Source organism: Myripristis murdjan, chromosome 15 (genome assembly GCF_902150065.1).
Source record: "Myripristis murdjan chromosome 15, fMyrMur1.1, whole genome shotgun sequence".
Classification (NCBI taxonomy): Eukaryota; Metazoa; Chordata; class Actinopteri; order Holocentriformes; family Holocentridae; genus Myripristis; species Myripristis murdjan.
In genome coordinates this window covers 11,537,846-11,559,099 of record NC_043994.1, presented here as the reverse complement: position 1 = coordinate 11,559,099, position 21,254 = coordinate 11,537,846, and the positions used below count along the sequence as shown (strand labels likewise).

Genomic DNA, 21,254 nt, shown 5'->3' with positions numbered 1-21,254 from the left:
AGACTCAGGGATAGGACAGATAATATTCAAACTGGGTGGTTATAAATATTTGAAATGTTTGGTTAAGGAAAAATGCATTTGGTTTTTTGAGGGTTTGTTAACCATTTGGGGGTATCACTATTATGAGAATATTTTGCTGTGACATTTGCACACTATCTTATAAAATGCATTACAGGATTACCATAGGCATAGTTTTTCTTCATTCTAATGCTATGAAGGTAACGATAACACAAATACATACAAATTAATATTGATTTTAAATGGGTGATTTGCCTTTTGGTGATAGCGGACCCACTATCTTCTGGTCTTAACATCTCTGTTTGTGATAATTAGACAGACGTGCAAGAACTTACTGCTGAGGTTAATTATAATCCAACTAGGGAGCGTCTGTAAAGGTTACCACTCCACCTGCTGCGTAAAATGCGCGCTGCTCGCTTCATTTATCCACAATCCACTGCCTCATTGCAAACCATGTCACATAGCCCAACCAGCACCATCTCTGGACCGAGGTTGAAACCTCCCACTTTTAAAACGCCAACACACTGAGGCTCTCGGTCCAAGTTCAATTATCGGACATAGCCTATTTTTTTTTTTACAGCCTGGCGAGATTTTCCTTGTACACTTATTTTACCAAACAGTGTAATATAAAGAAACACAAATAAGTAAATACGAACTGCAAACAAAGCATTAACCAATGTGCCACCTTAATTCCAAGTATCAGTTAGGCGGCCCAAAACAGACGAAGCCATGGGTCTATAATCGGACACGCAGCCAAACGTCTTGGAGGATTTTTGTTATGGCATCCTAACCAGTGTATCCCTGTTGTGTTGACAAACAGGAGACCCGGCAGATAGCGTTGCCTTACCCTCAAAGCCTACGAACCGCAAAATAAGATCAACCGCGGCGGCGAATTGACTGCGAAGATGTGTGCATCCTCATAGCATGTGTGGTCAGCCAGGGGAGACGCTGTCTGCATGATGCAGGGAAGGGAAAAGATATGCCAGATGGTTACATGCTCAGTGATGGATACTTCGCGGGTAGCTGTCCGATAATAGAAGCATCCGCGGCAACTTCAGCCTTGTCCCTTGTGATGCTGAGGGAGCGGGTGCGCGCAATTACGCAACACCCCCGTCTGTCCTGTGCGCTATAACCGGATCAAGCTCTCTCCTCAGCCTCTCCGGTCCCGCAGCCAGCCTGACACAGACCAGCTCACAGGTACGACACATTACACCAAATCATGCACAGGGGGGTTTAGTCTCAAAGGCCATCGGGAGGACAGACGTGTTCAAATGAAAACGCATCTACGTTTCCACAATGCGTATGGACATGTTGTATGGAAAAGAGGGCAGGCAGCTTTTAATACGCATCTAGGCTTCAGTAAGCGGGCAGATGACAGAACATGGCGGCGACGGCAGGAGAGGTTGAAAGCTTCGTTAAATCCCTCAGACATTACAATTGCCCGCTCACTGTGCCAATTTGGTCGGTGCTCTTGGGGATTTTATTGTGACCGTGCACTGCGGCAGACTGTAATAATGAATGTGGGGGCAAAGATGAATGAAATGCGTCCCCAAATAGCCATCTGCCTTGACCGTCAGTGCCACTACACCTGGACAGGTCTGCTCAAGATCATGCAGGGATTCATGTTACAGTTGGATTAAGCTGCTGACATTTCTGTGGTACAGCTCGGCTAAAATATAATAAAACTTAATTCACACAGATTCTGTAAACAGCTGGTGTGAAGGTGTAATTACACGATGCTGTTTATCACAATCAAGGTTATCACCTGGATAGTTTGAGGATAAAACTGTGTATGCCTTCCTCTGTATTAACCTGTGTGTAATGCACTGCAGTGTTTGAGAAATGGCTGCTACACTATCAATTGCTGGGATCCTGACAAAATGGTGGAGTCTGACTTGGAGTAAAGCTACAGTAAGCCTATGGCTATGAAAGAGGGACGGTGTTCAGACACATGTTTTTGTCTTGATGTTTCAGTGGGGGTGGGAGGGGGGTGGCTGGCTGGTTGGGGCTGAAAGAGGAGAGCAGGCATGTGGATGGAGGGGGAAATGGAGTGTAGGAGGGGTTAGTGTTTTGTGCCTGGCGCAGTTTGGTGGCCATTGATGCGATCCCTAATTTTCTAAGCCAAGATTGCACAGGAAAACATGTTATTTACATAAGGAGTCTCACTCACAATTCTCCTTTCATGAACACCGAGGACAGAACAGACAACAGGACAGGAGGTGATTCAATAGAGCAAGGGTTTCATGCTGTTGTTGTTATTGTCGTGCAGCATTTGGTTTTCCTTTCAAATTCACCTGAGCCAGTCACTGAGGCGTTCAGCGCAGTGGACACACTCTGTCCTTGTCCATAGTGCTGTAATATGTCTGCTGAATCTCCTGCTGTATCTCCTGCTGTGTCTGAAAAGCCCATTTGACCTACTAACAGAGTGGTAAATTACTACCAGGCAGGCACATGCTGGTAAATTCTGTCTGTGTCGAGCAAGACTGCCAGCCAATGTAGCAGCTAACACACTATCATAACATTCTAAAAAAAAAAAAAATTTTTTTTCTGGTAACTGAAAACTTTGAGGTACATGTCAGTTTTGTCCCCTAGTTGAAAGGATAGTGTTTCCTGTCGTGCCCACCATCTGGACACTGGACTAACCGTAACTCAACACTGGTTTCAGAAGGCAAACTCTTAGAACTTCAACCAACTCCAGCCACCATGGGAAAGGAGAAGCTCCATATCAACATCGTTGTAATCGGTCATGTGGACTCCGGCAAGTCCACCACCACCGGCCACCTCATCTACAAGTGTGGTGGCATTGACAAGAGAACCATCGAGAAGTTTGAAAAGGAAGCCGCTGAGGTGAGTAGTGCTATTTTATTTTATTTAATAGGCATGCAGGATGTAAGATAAATTTGTAGATGCAATTCATTTACAAAAAAGATTTAATATATGGTAAAGGGATACGTTTGAAATATCCCTTTTTATATTACACAAATCACCTTGTGAACTCCTTCAGGCTCTGCCCTCCAGTTTGAGAACCACAAATTCAGTTCAGTAAAAATCAGCAATCAATAGAATTTATTGTAGTTAACATAGTACTTAAATGGCCTACAATGAAATTGCAACCTTAAAAGAGGAACTCAACACTGATTTTGAATATTTGGACAGTTCACTACAATTTACTCACATTTTAGTTTGCAACAAACCATTTTTCAAATCATGCAGGGGTACTAAAGATTTCACAACATGTAATCAAAATCCACTGATTTTCAAATTTGAATTTTTGGTTAAAACAGCTACCTTATGATGTTCTGCTTCTGTGGCTAATAATATCATTGCCATTCATACACCACAGAACTAAGAATCAGCAGTGCAAAGCAAAGGTTTCCTCAGGGACAATTTATCAGTAGATAGATGTTTTCACTCTGCGCAATTTCAAGTCATCAAAACATGACAGTGCTGCTGCTTTTAGGAAAACCAATGTGGATGACTTTATTACAGTGATGGAATATTGGTGTCAATGAAGTAGAAAGTTTGAAGTCTCTGAAAGTTCATTTTCATTTCTAAGTGGAATGAATGGAAGCCAATGGCTGGATAAAAGGTTGGAAAAATGATTTCTAAAATACAACTTACTTTGGGAAAAGTTCAGCAGAAACATCAAGTATATACATTTTGTAGATATTCCGCTAAACATGAAAGACCACACTTAAGGTTCTTTAAGTGATGCCTCAGCAGCATACCACAACTGGCATTGAGATCATATGAAGAGTCGCACCTCTGTAACGCATATTGCAGAGATGAAAAGTTATCCAGGAAACCAGAAATAACAGGGCATTTTCACAAAGGACGTTATATCATCTATTCCTTAGATGGGGAAAGGGTCCTTCAAGTATGCCTGGGTGTTGGACAAACTGAAGGCAGAAAGGGAGCGTGGCATTACCATCGACATCTCACTGTGGAAGTTTGAAACCAGCAAATACTACGTGACCATCATCGATGCCCCAGGTCATAGGGACTTCATCAAGAACATGATCACTGGGACCTCCCAGGTCTGTAATTCAAGGATGCTCAGCCTCTTTGTGTGCATCACATATGGCATAGATATGCACTCTTTCTAAGCTCTTTCTGCTATTGTACTAGATATACTTGCATGTGCATCTGCATTTTAGACATTTAGCTGATACTCTTCTTTATAGTGACTTAACCTCAGAGTAGCAGGAGAATAAATTCCAACATGAATATTAAAAGCAGCTAGTATTGTGGAAGCCAAGGTTTGTCAGTTCCATCAGCAAGGATCATTACAGACATAAGTTTTTCTGTAGTGTGTATGATCGCTTATTACGGAAGCATAATGCATCTACTCAAAGAAATAAAAAATGCTATGCTGTTTTTATGAATTAAGAAGTTAATTATCTTAGAATTCTGAGAAAAGGTTTCCATGAAAAAAGCTGCAGTTTTTCTGAAGTAATGAAATAATTATCTCAGAATTGGGACAAAATCTACCTTGTTGAAAAGGTTTCAACAAGGCAGATTTTTTTTCTCAAGTGAATATTTATTATATTATTTTATTACATCTCTGTAAAATATACTTATCACTGGTAGCAATGTCAATTCCACTAAGTGCAGAGGTCAAATCTTCTGTGCTTGTAAGTAACCCTTTGCTTACATACTGTATCTTCAGGCAGACTGTGCTGTGCTGATTGTGGCAGCTGGTGTGGGAGAGTTTGAGGCAGGTATTTCCAAGAATGGGCAGACTCGTGAGCATGCCCTGCTGGCCTACACCCTAGGGGTAAAGCAGCTCATTGTTGGCATCAACAAGATGGATTCCACTGAGCCCAACTACAGCCAGAAGCGCTATGAGGAAATTGTGAAGGAAGTGAGCACCTACATCAAGAAGATCGGCTACAATCCTGACACGGTGGCCTTTGTGCCCATCTCAGGCTGGAATGGAGACAACATGCTTGAGGCCAGCCCTAATGTAAGCAGAATTCAAAGAACTTGAATGCAAATAGTATAAGAAAAAGTAGCCTTGAATTTGAATACTAATTTGTAAGGCTGTAGCCAAATATGGGGCAGCTGTGGTTGCATGGCTAAAAAGGTGACAATATTTCACTGAAAGGTTTCCAGTTTAAATCCTCAGACCAGGTGGGACAAAAAAATGATTAACTCTTCCCTTCCCCAACAACTACCAGTGCAAGGCACTTAATCCCCAAACTGGCCTGTGGAGCTGCTTAGTGGCCAACAGTTGTAACTATAGCTGTGCTGCACAGCACCTTGATATGAATTTGAGCAGCAGCCAAGCTGTCTATAGAGCGGGGTTTTTTTTGAAAATGCCATTTTTGGTTTGTTTGTTTTTTCTTATGTGGACAATTTGACAATGCTAACGTCACCACTGACTTTCTGGTTCTTTGCACATGCTCAAGGCAGAGATGTTGAATTCACACAGCTGCAATAACATTGTTAGTTTTCACAATTTGTATTCATTTGTAACTATCAGTAGATCCGCCTGTTGCCTGTCTACATGGGGAACTCACTCTTTTTTTAGCACCTGATTTCCTTTTCTGCACAGTTTTGGACATTAGGATATTTTCAACAGTAATTCTCATGTACAATTTGTCTGTTCCAGATGACCTGGTTCAAGGGATGGAAGATTACTAGGAAGGATGGCAATGCCTCAGGCATCACACTGTTGGAGGCCCTGGATGCCATCCAGCCCCCCACGCGTCCTACAGACAAACCTCTCCGTCTGCCCCTGCAGGATGTCTACAAGATTGGAGGCAAGTAAAGCACTAATAAGAAAATAAATTGGCCATCTCTACTGGAATAGGGGACAATGTTGTTGGATAATATATGGCACAAGATGGAAATATCATTTTGAACATTACTTTTCTTAAAGCTCTCAAAAGTGGCATGACGCCATTTTTAGTATTGATGGTATAGTGGAAATTAAACCCCTAATCATGGCATCATTAGTATCATGCTCTTCACATTAAGGTACCTTTCATTATTTTCCCCTTGTGCTCTGTTTTATGTTCCTCTCTGTGCTAATTTTTAAGGTATTGGAACAGTGCCTGTTGGCCGCGTGGAGACGGGCATCCTAAAGCCTGGTTTGGTGGTGACTTTTGCCCCAGTCAATGTGACCACTGAAGTCAAGTCTGTGGAGATGCACCATGAGGCACTGACTGAGGCCCTCCCTGGTGACAATGTGGGCTTTAACGTCAAGAATGTGTCAGTCAAGGATATTCGTCGTGGCAATGTGGCTGGTGACAGCAAGAATGACCCACCCCAGGAAGCTGCCAACTTCACTGCTCAGGTAGACATCACAAAGGAACTATTCATAGAACCTGATCAAAGGCACAACTAAAATAAAATGTCTACTTTTGCTCAAAACCTTGCATGCTTTTAAAGTAGTTTTGTTTAAGATTCTTGATTGGCTAACACGGCCAAAGAAAGATTCAAAGATAGCTTACCTTGATTAAAAACAGTTAGATCATCACTCTACACTGAAAAAAGGACAGATTCTCTATCATTTTCTATCAGACAACAAACGCCTCTGATTCAGTTTCACACAAATGGGCAAGGCTTTGTCAAAATAAGACGGTAACAGCAATAATCTTTGGATTAGTCAATGATTCAGCCTACTTGTTTTCTTATATCATTAAAAACAAATCCTTAGCAAAACAACTTTTCTATTCATTATTAACAGGCCGTCTGTGTTGACCCTTTCTTCTCTAGGTGATCATATTGAATCACCCAGGCCAGATCAGTGCTGGTTATGCTCCTGTGCTGGACTGCCATACTGCCCACATTGCCTGCAAGTTCGCAGAGCTCAAGGAGAAGATTGACCGCCGCTCTGGCAAGAAGCTGGAAGACAACCCCAAGGCCCTCAAGTCTGGAGATGCTGCCATTGTGGACATGATCCCTGGCAAGCCTATGTGTGTTGAGAGCTTCTCTGAGTACCCTCCACTGGGTAAGTTCAACTGTGAAAATGGGTAGAGGCTATTTTGAATTTTTAACAGCCCCAGAACACTTTTAACCCTGGTCCAAAAGTTTGAACTCAGTTACAGATTGTACATCATACTGGATAAGACGATCAGCAAAAAGCCGTAAAGATAAAATGTCTGACTTTGCTTGTTTGCTGTACAGGTCGTTTTGCAGTGCGTGACATGCGTCAGACAGTGGCGGTTGGCGTTATTAAGGGAGTGGAGAAGAAGGTTTCCACCACAGGCAAAATTACCAAGTCTGCCCAGAAGGCCCAGAAGAACAAATGAATGTTGTGCTACACTGCCGACCCCAGGGTCTCCCAGGGCAGGACATCAGTCATTCAACTCCATCCCACAATTGGCTGCTTTAACTCAATAATCAAAGACTGGTTAATCATCACAATGCATCGTAAAAGCATCCGAAGGAAAGAAAAATATTTAAATCCCTAGTCCTTGAGGTGACATTCAGTCTCCCTTTCAGTGGTTAGATGACCCTTATGTACAACGTAATAGCAAACTGATAGTTTTAAATGTGTACTGTTGATTGGTTTAATGGCCATAGCTCTCTGTGATTAGGATATTGCTATATTGATCACCTAGAGGTATGGAACCTCCATCACCCCTCTCAGCTCTGGAGTGCAGTTACTGGTCACTCTACATGCTATATGTTGTCTTGCTTTTAGTGTTTGTTTGCAACTACATGGTGCTCTGTAGGGGCCTATGGTAAGAAGTTAAAACTATGTTCTTCCGTAGTGAATGAGTACAACGTAGTGACATATTGTGTTTAAGCTTTAAAAAGATTTTAAACTGTCCAAATTTGTCCAGACACTATGAGTAGACCAACCATGAAGCACTTTGATTGGCATTTTGCTAACCTTGTATTTGCACTGAAAATGATTAAATTGGAATAAGCTACTGCACCTTACTCTAAGATGGCATGAGCCTCTTTGCAACATTAAATGTTTCAACCAATCAAGTATGCCTCTGGGTCTTTATTCCGTCATTATTTTGTATGCGATAACCATTAGAGAGGGAAATATTATTTTTAATTTGATCTGACATTTGGTCATCATTTGATGTCTGTCACAAAAAAAACAAAACAAAACAAAAAACAAATATAAGATTAATTCTAGTCCTCTAAAACAGGCTTAAGTCCAATGAATGGCGGAAATTAAAAATCATCATTGCAGTACACAGTTTTGTCCACTAGATGTGGGTATTGTTATGCGAATAGGGAGTAACCAATGTCCATCACCAATGACTTTCAAGCAAATTCTGTCAAAATTTTTGATGTTAAGGGATCAACATTGGTATTTATCAGAATTGCAATTCAGTATCTTAATCTTTATCAAATCTTGTTTATCATAAATGTAAAAAATATTTCTCCCCCTGGAGAACAACCCACAGGCAGGCTGCCAACCACTTAGTGGGCGTGGTCTCATACATCCTGAAATGCCTTTAAGGTAGCACTGGCATTAAATCCTCATTTCTGTCATTGCACCACCATGAGTCGTAGAGGGAAACCACGCGAAACAAAGATCCCTGAGGCCAACTGTGCTATGGGCCCGGGTACACAAACACCCCTGTGTTCAGGTCCAGGGACAGCCTTTAAGGAAGAGCAGAACCAGAAGATCAAGAAGGAACAGAAACCAAAGAAAAGAGAGCAGAAAAGGCCAGAACACACAAATGAAACATCTGTGCCAGACGTCAAAACAGAGAGCGCGTGTATAAAGACAAAAAAAGGCACTAGCACCAGCACTTCACCAGAACATCTCACAGATGAGAAACCACAGCACAGGCAGCCAGAGACACCCAAGGGCGCCACAAAGGTTCCTGTGCCACAGAGCAATATTGGACAGAAAGCTGATGTGGATAAAATCCTTTCTACAACCCTGACGAAGCTGAAGATCAAGAGGAAAGACAGAGCAGAAGCAGCACACCTCATCAATGGAATAATAAAAAATATAATGGATTATTTAAACAAGAACACTGAATGCTTTAAAGATGTACAAGACCTGCGTACTGGAAGTTACTACGAAAACCTAAAGGTGAGCCTGCTCAGCTTCTCTCAAACACAACCACAGGGTCCCATCATCTCAGTGAAGAGCATGACACTATAAAACTACACCAGAGGTCCTGCTATCAATTCATTGGCATACCTGTTACCCAGGTGACCAAGACAACATACAATTATTTGTATCTCAGCAACAGTCATTTGTATCTCATACATATGTCCTTACATTGGATCACTGCTGTCATACAGAAATTTACTCGTCCACTTTGAGTTTAGAGTTAAAACTGTGTGTTAGGTGATATTTGACAACTCTGCCTCAACTCTTTTTCTTTAGCTTTTATTTTTAACATTCATATCATGAAATGAACTGCTGGGTCAATCATCTAGGTGAATTGCGATGCTCTGGTCAAACATGGTGCTGCCACTGTAACAAAGTAAAAAGTCAACAGCAAAGTCAAAGTCAAGGGAGCATTCATTCATTCTGACATCCAATGGCCGCAGTGTATGCTGGGCTGCAAAATTGCCAGGATAAGTGGTTTGATTCTCTGTGTACCTCTAAGTGCAGAGCACTGCAATAAAACCGCTATGGTTAGGCACAAATTCAGAAAAATCAGGTGTTCTGGATAAAAATTTTACTGGCTTGCATTACATTATGTTTTGATGTGTTTGTGTGAACAGATCTCTAATCCTGATGAATTTGATGTGATGCTGACTGTTCCCATAAGCCGGGTGGACATCCAACCATTTACAGACGATGGGGCCTTCTACAGTGTGGCATTAAAACGTGGCAAGACCCCACTCGATAAATTTCGGAAAGAAAACAACACTATATCCGGCAGTGAAATTCTTCACGAGTTCAGAAACGAAGTGAAGAAATGTGTAAAGAAGACTGAGTGTAAGTAACAAATTAAACTAAGGTTGTATGCAGAGTGGGGTATTGACAGTTACTTGCCAAATGTTGGCAAGACATGGCTACATATGGAAAATCTGTCACCAAGCAACAGGTAACAAGAACAAGACTGCTGTTAAAACTACCTAATGCTGAAAGTTTTTGTTGTTGTTGTTGTTGTTGTCGTCATTCTCCTGTTGTATAATTAAGCACCTGAACGAGGTAAAGGCTTTAACACTGAGACTGCTGTATGGAATCCGAGGATGCACACAGAGAGAAATGGAGAAAATTCTAATTGTGTTCATTTCTTTCAGATGTGGAAGTGGAAAAAAAGAAAATGGGTTGCCCGGCCGTGACGTTATTGGTCACAGGACCAGGATCAGTCACCCTCTCACTGGATGTTGTTCTCGCTCTAGAGGTCCGCACATGCTGGCCACATTTCACCAAAGAAGGATTTAAAATTGAAGGCTGGCTGGGAAGAAAAGTAAAGCAAGAATGCAAGGGCAAGCCATACTATCTTGTCCCAAAATATCAGGGCAGGGGTGCACGGGAGTGTCATGGGGTCCTTGCTAAAGGTAAAGCTAAAACTACTTCCTTCAAAGTGTGAAATCAAAAGAGACTATGATAAATAATAAGTTAATTTTTAAAACTTGTAATATGGTGTTTCAGCATTTGTTAAGTTACATGAAAGTTCCCCGAAAAGAACAGAAGTATCAAAGGAGAACAACAAATAAACTTAATAACATAAGGGAATGTTTTATCTGTAACATTAAAATATAATCACTGTAATCAATTATATTATACAACATGGACTTTAACTGGTTTTGCTTTACAACCAAAATCTCACAAAGTGCAACAATTAAGTCACTGTGTATGTAAATATACTACGCCTTAGCTGACTCAGCAACCAGGACACCCCTTAATGTTAACTAAAAATGAAGATCTTTCACAAGTCCTATTCATTAAGAAAAACAACAGAAAATTGATGCTGTTTCACTGCCTGCTTAGCATTTTTTTCCTCCTATGATAACACAGATACTTGGCGTATTTCATTCTCTCATGTGGAGAAAGCCATTATGAAGAATCATGGATCAGAGAAAACATGCTGTGAGGAAAATGGAGCACGCTGCTGCAGGTAAGATTTTTACAGTTCCAAAAATGAAACAGCTACCCTATAAAATAATTCCTAAAGAGGAAAAAATACCACAATATGGACAATTAATTTAAGTTCAGTTCCTTCACATATAAAGCGTTCAAATTTTAGAGAGGGGGTATTCAATCATGTGCCATGGAGGGCCCAGCATATTAGCAAACATTCAAACAGAGAGAATGAACTTATCAGTAAAATCAGCTATTTTGGTATGGAACAAAAACCTACTTACACTTCGCTCATCATTGCACACAGTTGGTTATAACCTTCAAAACAAGGGTAATTTGAAAATCAATCAAAGCCAGTTTCTTTACTCTTTCACTTAGGAAGGACTGTTTGAAGCTCCTAAAACACCTGCTGAGTCTGTTGAAAACCAAGGACTCCTCATTTGACAAGTTCTGCTCCTATCATGTCAAGACCATCCTCCTCCATGCCTGCTGCTCCAGAACTAAGGACACAGACTGGAAGGCCTCACATCTTACCCAATGTTTTCTGCTACTTCTGGAGAACTTTGAGAGCCACCTGAGAGATCAAGATCTGCCCAACTTTTTTATCCCAACTCAGAACCTGCTTCTGGGTCCTAGCCCTAAGAGCTGCATACTTCTGGCTGATCGTATTAAGGAAGAGCGAGAAAATGGCTTTCCTATTTTTTCCTGAAGTGATGACTGGTGGACAGCCAAGACAACAAAAGTCATTGTGTTGGCTTTCAAATGTGAAAGCATCAGCATTTATATTAGATTGAACCCTTTCATTCTTTTGAGATTGATCTATAACACAGTTTAATTCATGTCATGTTCATTGTTCACCTTGTTGACATTTAACACTATCTTGAGGAGCACAATATAAACGATATTGATATTACAACTGTAACTGTAATATCAAATATTGCCTTTTCATTCTTTTATGAGCTAATCGTCAAGTTTTCAAAACAACCCTGTTACTTGATACCATTAGTGAGATCCACATCAGTATGTTTTTAAAATCTTTAAACAATGGCAAAAATGGCAACTCTGAGCCTAAATTTCAAAGGATTGGTATGAGTAGGCTTATCTCAGAATTTAATATTACAATTTTACATGTTTTTTTTTTTAACTTTCAAACACCCCTCTCACTCTCAAATTCTATTTCATTTTTGCTCAGTAACTCATTTTCTAAAGTTGCCAAGAGACTCAGACTCAGTGGTGCCTACATGCTAGGGTGAGGAACTAAGTTTCACTTTCCTGTAAACACACATCCAAAGCCTAGGGTTGATGCCTGTCCCAGTTCATGACAAACAGCTTAAGGTTTGGATGTGACAATTTACTATTAGATAACATTTAGGGGGCTCTTACAACACAGACATGGGCCAAGATCTGGGTACACTTGACCCCAAAGTCCACTTTGCTTGATTTGTGTTTACACGGTATCATAGCCAGGCACTGATCAACAAACTACGCCCAAGTCCACTTGAAAAAGGTGATCTTGAGTACAATTCATGTGCACTTGAGCACAGTTCACATCATGCGTGAAAGCAACTGTACCAAACATGGAAGTGGACTGTTCTCTCTCTTCATTCACATTCAAGTACGCTCAACCACTGCTGCGCTTACTCTTTCCATATCAGTGTATAGACATGTAAGTGTACTTGGGTACGGAACAACATTACCGATTCGAAAACTGAGTGGCAGGGGAGTGCAGGGCAATCATACTCATGATACAAAGCAATCATACCTGTTATGAAAACGCCCTTAAGCTACTGTCAGCCAGTGTGTGGGCAAGTCAGTGGTGAAGCCAGCTGGGCTGGGTTTTTTTAAAATTCCATTTTCTATAGCTCAGTGACTCATTTCCTGAAACTGCTAAGAGACTGAGACTCAGTGGTGACTACATAGTAGGGTTAAGAACTAAGTTTCACTTTCCTGTACATGCATATCCAAAGCCAAGGTTTAATATATGTCCTAATTCATGACAAAGCCTGTGGTTTGGACCTGACAATTCACTAGTAGATAACACTTAAGCTAATGTGAGTCAATGTGTAGGCATGTCTGAGGAAGAGCCCTGTGGCACAACACCAGATAGAAAATACAGTACGGGAGCTATTTGTTGAGTGGATCTATCTGTTCAACCAAGTCAGTGGTTAACCCAGCTGGGCTGCTTTTTTATTTTAACGCATATTTATTTAGCCATCCCTCCTCCGAGGTTGTCACATAGATGTCCAACACCTATCACACTGTTATTCTGATGAGCTGCCAACTTTCAAAAGATACCTTGCCTGAGGCTGAGGTAACCAGCATCCGTAAAGCCACCAGAGGCGTTGAAGAACCTTGAGGACACTCTGAAATTAAACAATAAAACCAGTTTGGCCTGCTGCATATTTAGCCTTCCTCTTCTTTTGTTTCTTACTGCTTTGCTGCATTGTCGTTGCTGTGATTTCCTTGAAATAGTCACTAGCTCACAACCTTAACCTAGACAGCCACAACCCAGCTCACTGTGTCCATGCACCTAACACACCCAAACCATTCAACAAAATTCATAGGCCTAGTTGAGGATTTTACAAATATACACACTGTCACAAACAGACTAATAATGCACAATATATCCTGTTATTTTAACATCAACAGGTCACTTATAGCAGTTTTAAGGTCTGAATCAGTTGTCAATGTACCGTGTGGCATTCATAAATGCTGTTCAATGGTTACATGGTTCCATGTCTTAAGTCATATTTGGTAAAGATCTGGCAAACATTTATTGTCATTCATTATCCACCAATGAATGAAAAGTATAAATAATTGTCAGATCAAAACAGTCTGAGGTTTTTGCAAATGATAATTTATCACAAAATTGAACTGTTACATTTTATAATAATTTGTTGCTCCATTTATTCCCTAATGTCTGGAGACTGCTGAGCCATCATGGAGAAGGTGAACTCAACATAGCGGGGATAACTACATGTTAGCACAGAACATGCAGTAAAGTTTTACATCGTAATTAACTAGATATATCAATACAGCAGATGTTTGGGAAAGCGTTGCTTAAGTGTCCTGTAGAGTGCCAAAAACGAGATGAAGTGCCCCACTGTCTACCCATCACATGGAAAAAAAAAGATCAAATGTCCTCTAGGGTGTCACTTCATGCAGTAAATAAGAATAATAATAATAATGATAATGATTTATAATAAATTAGGTGGTCATCTAATGGAGAGGTGCCACTCCAGCGTATAATATGTGATCCAGGCCTGATGTGTTGCAGAAGTTTCTTGATGGATGAGCCTCCAGTGGAGAAAATGTGATGTGTTGCTACAGGACAGGGGCCCTTACAATGAGAGAAACTTGAGGTTCCCCAGGTACCTTTCTGATGAAGAAAGCTCATCAGGTGCTCTCTCAGATGCCTCTCCAAGTGAGTAAAAACCAGGAAGTGCCCTTCTAATGGAGAAGGGAGAAAAATACCAGTGGAAAAAACAGATGCAGCACTCTACCAGCTCCCATTCAAGGTGTCGTGTAGGGCCAGCTTTCCCAAAGTGAGGCTGGGACAGCAGGCGAGGGCTGCCACCAAATACTTTGCAGTGTTAGCGCTACGTTTTTACAAAGGGCCAGTAAGTTAGGCTAATATCTTGTTAGCATTTTGAAGTAATGTCTGATGTAATCTGCACTGTCCCTGTTGTTTTACTTTTCAAAGTAACCTTTAGGTTAGTTGTAAAAACCTAGATCCATTTCACCTGTACAGGTGTTCAGTTTCAGCCCCCGCCCCTTTCCAGTGTTTAGCTGTCAGAGGGCTCTCACAGTCTGAGCTGTAAGCCTGCATCCTGCTGCAGTATGGGAACACAGCACACTGTCTGCAAGCTGGAAACTTTTACCAATTACTGATTACCACAGACAAATTTATGTACACTGTTTCAGGTGTTTTTATAGATAGCTCTATCACATTTTTAGCTAAGGAGCTAGCTAATTTAACAGGTACCTAGCTTTAGCTGATTCTAGAGTAACTTGGAAATCAAAAGGAAATGTAAAAATCCTTCCTTAAAGTACTTATTTTAGAGTAATTTGCACAAAAGTAAGACTTTAAAGTTTGGTGTGAATTGCTTTTTCACTTCATTTAAGGGTGGGTTGTATGCGTGTGTGAAACAAATGTAAATAGCTGCCTCAGTGTGTTTTACTTAAGAGGTGTTTGTGAATAAAAATTTGAAAGGTTCTTACTTCCCTGCATATTTTCTCAATGTTGATCACCTAATAACAATGTTTATCTTAAGCACAGATGAAGGCTATTTAATCATAAATGATGCATCATGGCGTTTTGCGTGCTGGTGGTTGTTGCTCTTTTCATTTTTTTGCCCCTGCCCTTCGAACAGCCTGAGTAAACCATTGTCCAAATCAAAATTTCATCAAAAACACTCCACTTTCCAAAAGTGTTACAATCCCTACAGGTTTAATACATCTGCATAATTTTAGTAAGCTAATTAAGTTCTCTATTTATGCTATTAAGAGAGACACAGCATCTTACTGCTGTATGAAAAATGACTTCTACACTTAATTTAAACGGTTATCTTGGGAAAATATTCTTACTGTGTCTCTACTCAATCTGGCATCTTGTTGACATCTTGTTTTGACATCTTGTGTGGTTCTCTGATTTGGATGACTAAGTTACGCTCCTTTCTACAAGTTATGCCTCCTTCACGCTGGACCTTGTCTCCTGCAGGCTGCAGACAAACCCCTTAAGTGTCTCAGCACCGGTTAGGATTACAAAACTGTCAACACTTTGGCATAGCAGAGCCACACATGCAAAGTTGACATGGCTTATGTCAATAAAAGAAATCAAATGGGAGTATACAAATGTGTAGCCTGGTAACTGGATTTCCTCATAGATCCTCTCACACCCCTTCTAGCAAATCTCAGAGGTCAGTATGGCTAAATACTCACCTCCAGTCCATTCAGATAAGCTCTTCAAATTCATAAAAACCTTGACTCATGAGGACAAAAGGACAAATGTATGCTTTCACTTCCTGTGTAAAGAACAGTTTTGCTTCAGTCAACAGTTTATAGCGAAGAAGAGGCAATGTTTGCCATCTCCCGTTTTCACAAGATAAGATTTATCTGGTATTTACCTTCAGCATCTCAGTCCAGGCAAAATTTCCAAATGATGGTTGAATAAAGTATGGAAATGGTGTAAAGTAGATTTAGTCATTACTAAATCGTTAGTTATTTGAAAAGGTTGGAAACCATTGAAAAAAAAAATATGTATATATGTATATAAACTGGGTATCTACCCCTTAAAAAAAAACAATAAGATGATTTATTCTGCAGCTCTGTTGATGCCAAAATCATAAGTAACATAATGCTAAAATATTATAAACACAAATCAGCTCTGTGGCAAGGGAATTTAAGACAGGAGAAAATATTTAATCATTTCCAACTTAACTTGAACACTTTGGAAACAGAGGGAAAACACAGTAAAGGGCAACTGCCACTGTAATTTATCATAAACAGATAATCATGACAAGAATGAAAAAGAAAAGTTTTCAATCAAAAATAAAATCACAAAGAAGGTTCCAACTCCCAAAGGCTGCTCCTTCCTGTTGAGAAAAAACAAAGTGTTATAAAACTAAACTGCTCCAAAATAATGAATTACAATGCTACACTAGAGGTAGGACCAATCCGATCCAATATTGGTATCAGGTGCCAATACTGACGTGATAAAACTAAACTATATTTTGGTTAAAACTACATTTTAGTCTACAGACAGAGCTTGAGTTAGACCATTAAGGGATTTTTAGTCAGGCGTTGAAAATCACATGCGGATCTGAGTGGTCATTCTGCTGTACTCACCATGTCCAGTGTAAAGGGATAAATGACATCAGGCTGACCTGCAGGTCCACGTGTTTGAACCGTAACAACGCTTCAGCAGAAAAGCAACACAAACCATATACAAAAAATGTCTAAAATGTGTTACAAATGTGCAAATTTGCCAATTAATAAAGCAAACACTGCCACTTGTGGGTTGGGGCAAAAGACCCTGTGAACCAGGAGTGAGAGACCATCTGTTTCGTTTTGTTATGAGAGCTTGAGCACAGGGGAGCATCCTGTGCTGGCTTGAAGACCTGAGTTTGGTGAATTTCATCATTTGGTGGTAGGGCTGCACGATTATGGCCAAAATGATAATCACGATTATTTTGATCAATATTGTAATCACGATTATTCATCGCGATTATTCATCATAATAGGGAAAGCATCTGTATTTTTACTGTGCTACTTTTAAACAAACAATATGTAAACAGTTTTCAGTGCAAAATGAAACTTTAAATTAAAGCTGCAAGCAGCATTGGGCGGGCCCTCACCCCTCCGTGCATGTCGGGGACGGCGCGCGTGTCGAAGTGCAGACAATTCGTCCCTTTGTGCCAGTGTTAAGGGTATTTTTATGTGCTTTTATTTTGAAAGAGTTTGGGGCTTTTATTTTGAAAGGCCGAGGATGTCCTAGTGTGTGCTTGACATCAGTACTGGCAGCTGTGGCATGATCACACCAAAATGCAGGCAGACAGAGAAATCCTCATTCAATCCAATGGAGAAATCCAGAAAACCCACCCCTGTTTGAGGTGTCACAGCTCGGTCACCGTTTGAGTTACAGACTTGATTCAAAGTTTAAACGAGTCACGAGACTCGGATCTATAAATCTCCCACGTACATGATATTGCTATCTTTTACCGTTTTTGAGTTATGGCAGTTTTAGTTTGAGTGTTTTCTGCTCCCCCTGAGGCATTTCCGTCCTCTTTCCATCTGCATAGTTTTCAAAGCCGTCAGACTTTTACTTTAGACTGCAGGGGCTTAATTAGCACCAAGTGTCAGCCTGTGTACACCAAACTCCATAGGAAAAAACAAGGTGTTGGTTTTGGCCACTCCGACTTTGAGGGCTTATAAAATCCAAACGATTCAAATTAATAATAAGTCTTTAGCAACTTTTGAAAAGCACTGTGTCCTCTGTCATGTATCAAATTTTCAAGCCATCTGTCAAATGTGAATTGCAATTGTAACTGTAATAATAACAATAATGTTTAAGAAAAATGCTCTGGTATTGAATTAGCAGATATCCAAATTCAGGTATCTAATTGGATTTAGTAATTGGAACTGAAAAGGTTTCAGTGCATCACTTTACCACACACAACTTTTCTTGTTACACTGTTAAATTCAGTAGGGGTTATTCATGAAACTCACACGCAGGGTTAATGAAGCAGTGGTTAAGATTGCAGTGGTACTGGAGGTATTTTCCTGACTCACAAACTCCGCCAGCCGGTAGCCTGGAGGGGATAATGCATTTGATCAAGTGTGTCTGTCCGCAGCTAATCTTGTGTAATACACGCCCTATCAGCCTAAATTTTTTAATGCAAAATTATGACTGTATGATGAAGAACCTCATGGTTGTGGTGATTCAAAAATGTTGAAAAACATTTGTCCTCGCTACTGCCACTCCCTCTCTTCATTCCGTCAAGCTTGTTTGACCACTGCTGCTCTCTCCCTCTCCGTACATACTTCTAACCCTATCAGCCTAATATTTGTAATCCTATTGTGGCCGTGTTCACTCCGATTACGATGGAAAAAATCCAGGACATTTGTTGGTTGAAGCTGATGTAATCTCTCACAAGTGGGGTTTAAAACAGATTACACAGCCTACTGCTTCATAAATGTAAAAACTGACATGTAAAACAGCTGTCACTGCGCAGTGTGTGTGTGTGTGTGAAATAGAGATAAGCTGTGTTTCCATCAATGTATTTTTATGCACATTTTGAGGTATTGCAGTAGATAAAGTTGGAAACAACAACAAAAAAAGCTCAATTCTGTAAAAAAGCTTTAATGCTCACTTAAGATGGTTTTTGCCTTTCAAAAAAGACTTGATGCGCTATATGGGAGATGGAAACACTATTTACATGGTGATGATGTAGTGGAGAACTGGTGACCAATTCCTGGGTCAGACAAAAAAACCTGAACTTTCCATGGTAATTTGCAAATGTTTCAAATGCAATTAAAATATGGGAACCCATTTGGATGGAAAGAAACTATTAACTGACACAGACAGACAGAGAGAGAGCGAGAGAGCAAGCGAGCGAGAGAGACCATATGAATAACAACCACCACAGGTTCGTCAATCACGTTGTTGTAACATTCAGCTGCCAGACGTCACAGCGGTATGGACTTCTGTTCTGTATTGCTTCACATGTAACTTTCAATCAACAGCCTAAATCATAAACACAAAGTTCAAATAAATCTAATCTTCTCTGCTCTGGTATCATCAGATCGGCGTGTGCTAACAGGGCTAGCAGTTAGCTGGTGTTAATAGGACTAGCAGAGGATGTGATGCGAGGCTGTCTGTTAGCCGTCTCCACTGTTTTCTCCTTGTGCTTTAAGCGCATGTGGTTAAGCATCAAGCTGGTGCTTATGCAATATACAAGTTTAACGCCACATATCTTGCACTGCACGTTATCCTCGTCTTTTTTGTCAAAGCATTTCCAGACATCACTCTTCCTGGTCGTGGCATGATGCATGTGACGCCAAATGAGTTTCAGCCAAAACCAATACACTGCGCAGGTACTCCAATAGTACAATGAGTACTCGAGTAATCGTACCCATCCCTAATCAGTGCTGTCCCTGGCAAGAAGTGTAAGAGGTTTTTAATTTTGCATTGTGTGGCAATCTCTTGACATACAAAATTTTGCTGCCATGAGATTCGGTTGTCTGCTATGATCACTGCTGAGTAAAGGTATATAACACGTATTTAGAAATGACTGATGATTTTCAGACCAAAGTAAAGCTTCTCAACAGCAGTAGCAACTGTTATAGTAACTTTATGAATTATTGCAACTCACTCACAAATTAAGCTTTATTGGATTGTAGGGCTGGGTAACAAACTGAAATATAACACATGAAGCTCACTATTTAAATTGAGTGCAGCGTGTAAGTCAGCAGAAATAAATGTTAGTGTGATCATACTAAATAATAACATTTTATGTCCTCTCATTGCCAAGGTTTCAACCAGCATATGCCTTGGTTTGTGTTGATTTTAAATAAAGTGGGAACCACAAGTCTAAACCAGTGTGGAACAGCTGTTTTGAATGTCAGACCTGTGTATAACCCTGCGGTGTGTGTTGACTTACATGAGAGATCCATCAGAATTCCCAATTTCGGCCTCGATCCCTGCCTCCTCTTCCTCTACCTCCTCCTCCTCCTCCTCCTCCTCCCCCCCGTGGGCTGTACATTTCCTTCTCCCGCTTGTGCTTCTCATACCTCTCTGCCATAAGAACAAGCTCCTCAGGGACCTCCTTCACAATGGTCCATAAAGATAACACACACACACATCACCATGGCTACATGACCATTTTCTGAACTCAAGCTTGACTATTTGCTTTCAGGTTGCACATACTATTAAGAAACTTAGGGCTTGGCAGAGAGCCCTGATTCCTCGTTAGGTCACTGTGACCCTTCTCAAAATAAGTTTTCCTTATACCTTGTGTGTATGTAACACTGGACATTTAAATTTATCTCTTGAACGATCTCTTGTAAATCATACCATAATAACAACACCTGGAAGGATTTCAGGTAAATTAAATACAACAGTTATATAAACTTTGCTAACCTGTCCAGCTCGCTCCAGGATGGGAATCAGCTCAGGGGCCATCCTCCAATTTTCTCTTGTTACCAGTGTAACAGCAATACCTGAGCGTCTGGAACATCAACACATCAAAAACATCACAAAATAACGCAGGAGCTGCCAGAACCCAACAGCAGTAGTTTTCAACCATTGTCCCATCACCCTGTCTGCAGGTTTTCATTCCAACAAAACACCACAACAACTTACGTCAATAATATACATATTTTCAGATAGATCCGTTAATCAGATAAATGTCCAGGAATCAGATGAAAGAACTTTTCAGTCACACTGACACATGGCTGAAAACTACTGTCCTGGGAGACAGATGAGCTGGCTTGAAACTGAAATGTGGTCAGGCCAAATCCCAAAGAAAATGTAAGTTAAGGTGTCATTCAGTAAGAGACACAAAATACTTACCCTGCTCGCCCAGTTCGGCCTACACGATGCACATACTCCTCAATGTTTCTGGGGAAGTCGTAGTTGAAGATGTGCGTGATGTCAAAGACATCCAGCCCCCGAGACGCCAGGTCTGTGGCGACCAGGATACGAACCCGACCTGGAAGGACAGATACTTTTAGAGGCTACTCACATTACCCTGTTCGTGCCGTG

At 40.7% G+C, this 21,254-nt stretch overlaps 3 protein-coding genes across 6 annotated transcripts in view; 2 read left to right on the top strand and 1 right to left on the bottom strand.

The window, feature by feature from the left end:
- The window catches only part of ddx43 (DEAD (Asp-Glu-Ala-Asp) box polypeptide 43), a 47,935-nt gene that overhangs the window by 7,319 nt on the left and 19,362 nt on the right, over nucleotides 1-21,254 (bottom strand). The window contains exons 14-17 of one of the 3 annotated variants that reach the window (XM_030071153.1): nucleotides 21,063-21,201; nucleotides 20,631-20,718; nucleotides 20,152-20,285; nucleotides 16,392-16,584 (exon numbers count right to left, since the gene is read on the bottom strand). In XM_030071153.1, the coding sequence (XP_029927013.1) occupies nucleotides 16,503-16,584; nucleotides 20,152-20,285; nucleotides 20,631-20,718; nucleotides 21,063-21,201 (443 nt within the window). In that variant the 3' untranslated portion in view covers nucleotides 16,392-16,502. Of the gene's footprint in view, nucleotides 1-16,391; nucleotides 16,585-20,151; nucleotides 20,317-20,630; nucleotides 20,719-21,062; nucleotides 21,202-21,254 lie in introns of those variants that run through there. The other 2 variants (XM_030071154.1, XM_030071156.1) reach the window with 2 other exon arrangements.
- Nucleotides 1,083-7,965, top strand: eef1a1a (eukaryotic translation elongation factor 1 alpha 1a). 2 transcript variants are annotated; one of them, XM_030071160.1, is made up of 8 exons: nucleotides 1,083-1,215; nucleotides 2,684-2,865; nucleotides 3,876-4,055; nucleotides 4,688-4,984; nucleotides 5,633-5,783; nucleotides 6,063-6,319; nucleotides 6,742-6,976; nucleotides 7,153-7,965. In XM_030071160.1, the coding sequence occupies exons 2-8, from the start codon at nucleotides 2,722-2,724 to the stop codon at nucleotides 7,275-7,277; spliced, it is 1,389 nt and encodes a 462-aa protein (XP_029927020.1). In that variant the 5' UTR covers nucleotides 1,083-1,215; nucleotides 2,684-2,721; the 3' UTR covers nucleotides 7,278-7,965. The 2 variants fall into 2 exon arrangements, with proteins under 2 accessions (XP_029927020.1, XP_029927019.1); XM_030071159.1 differs by having other exon boundaries at nucleotides 1,114-1,215; nucleotides 2,611-2,865.
- On the top strand, nucleotides 8,128-13,376 carry cgasa (cyclic GMP-AMP synthase a). Its single transcript, XM_030071158.1, has 5 exons — nucleotides 8,128-9,037; nucleotides 9,682-9,898; nucleotides 10,207-10,467; nucleotides 10,928-11,027; nucleotides 11,369-13,376. The coding sequence occupies exons 1-5, from the start codon at nucleotides 8,495-8,497 to the stop codon at nucleotides 11,697-11,699; spliced, it is 1,452 nt and encodes a 483-aa protein (XP_029927018.1). The 5' UTR covers nucleotides 8,128-8,494; the 3' UTR covers nucleotides 11,700-13,376.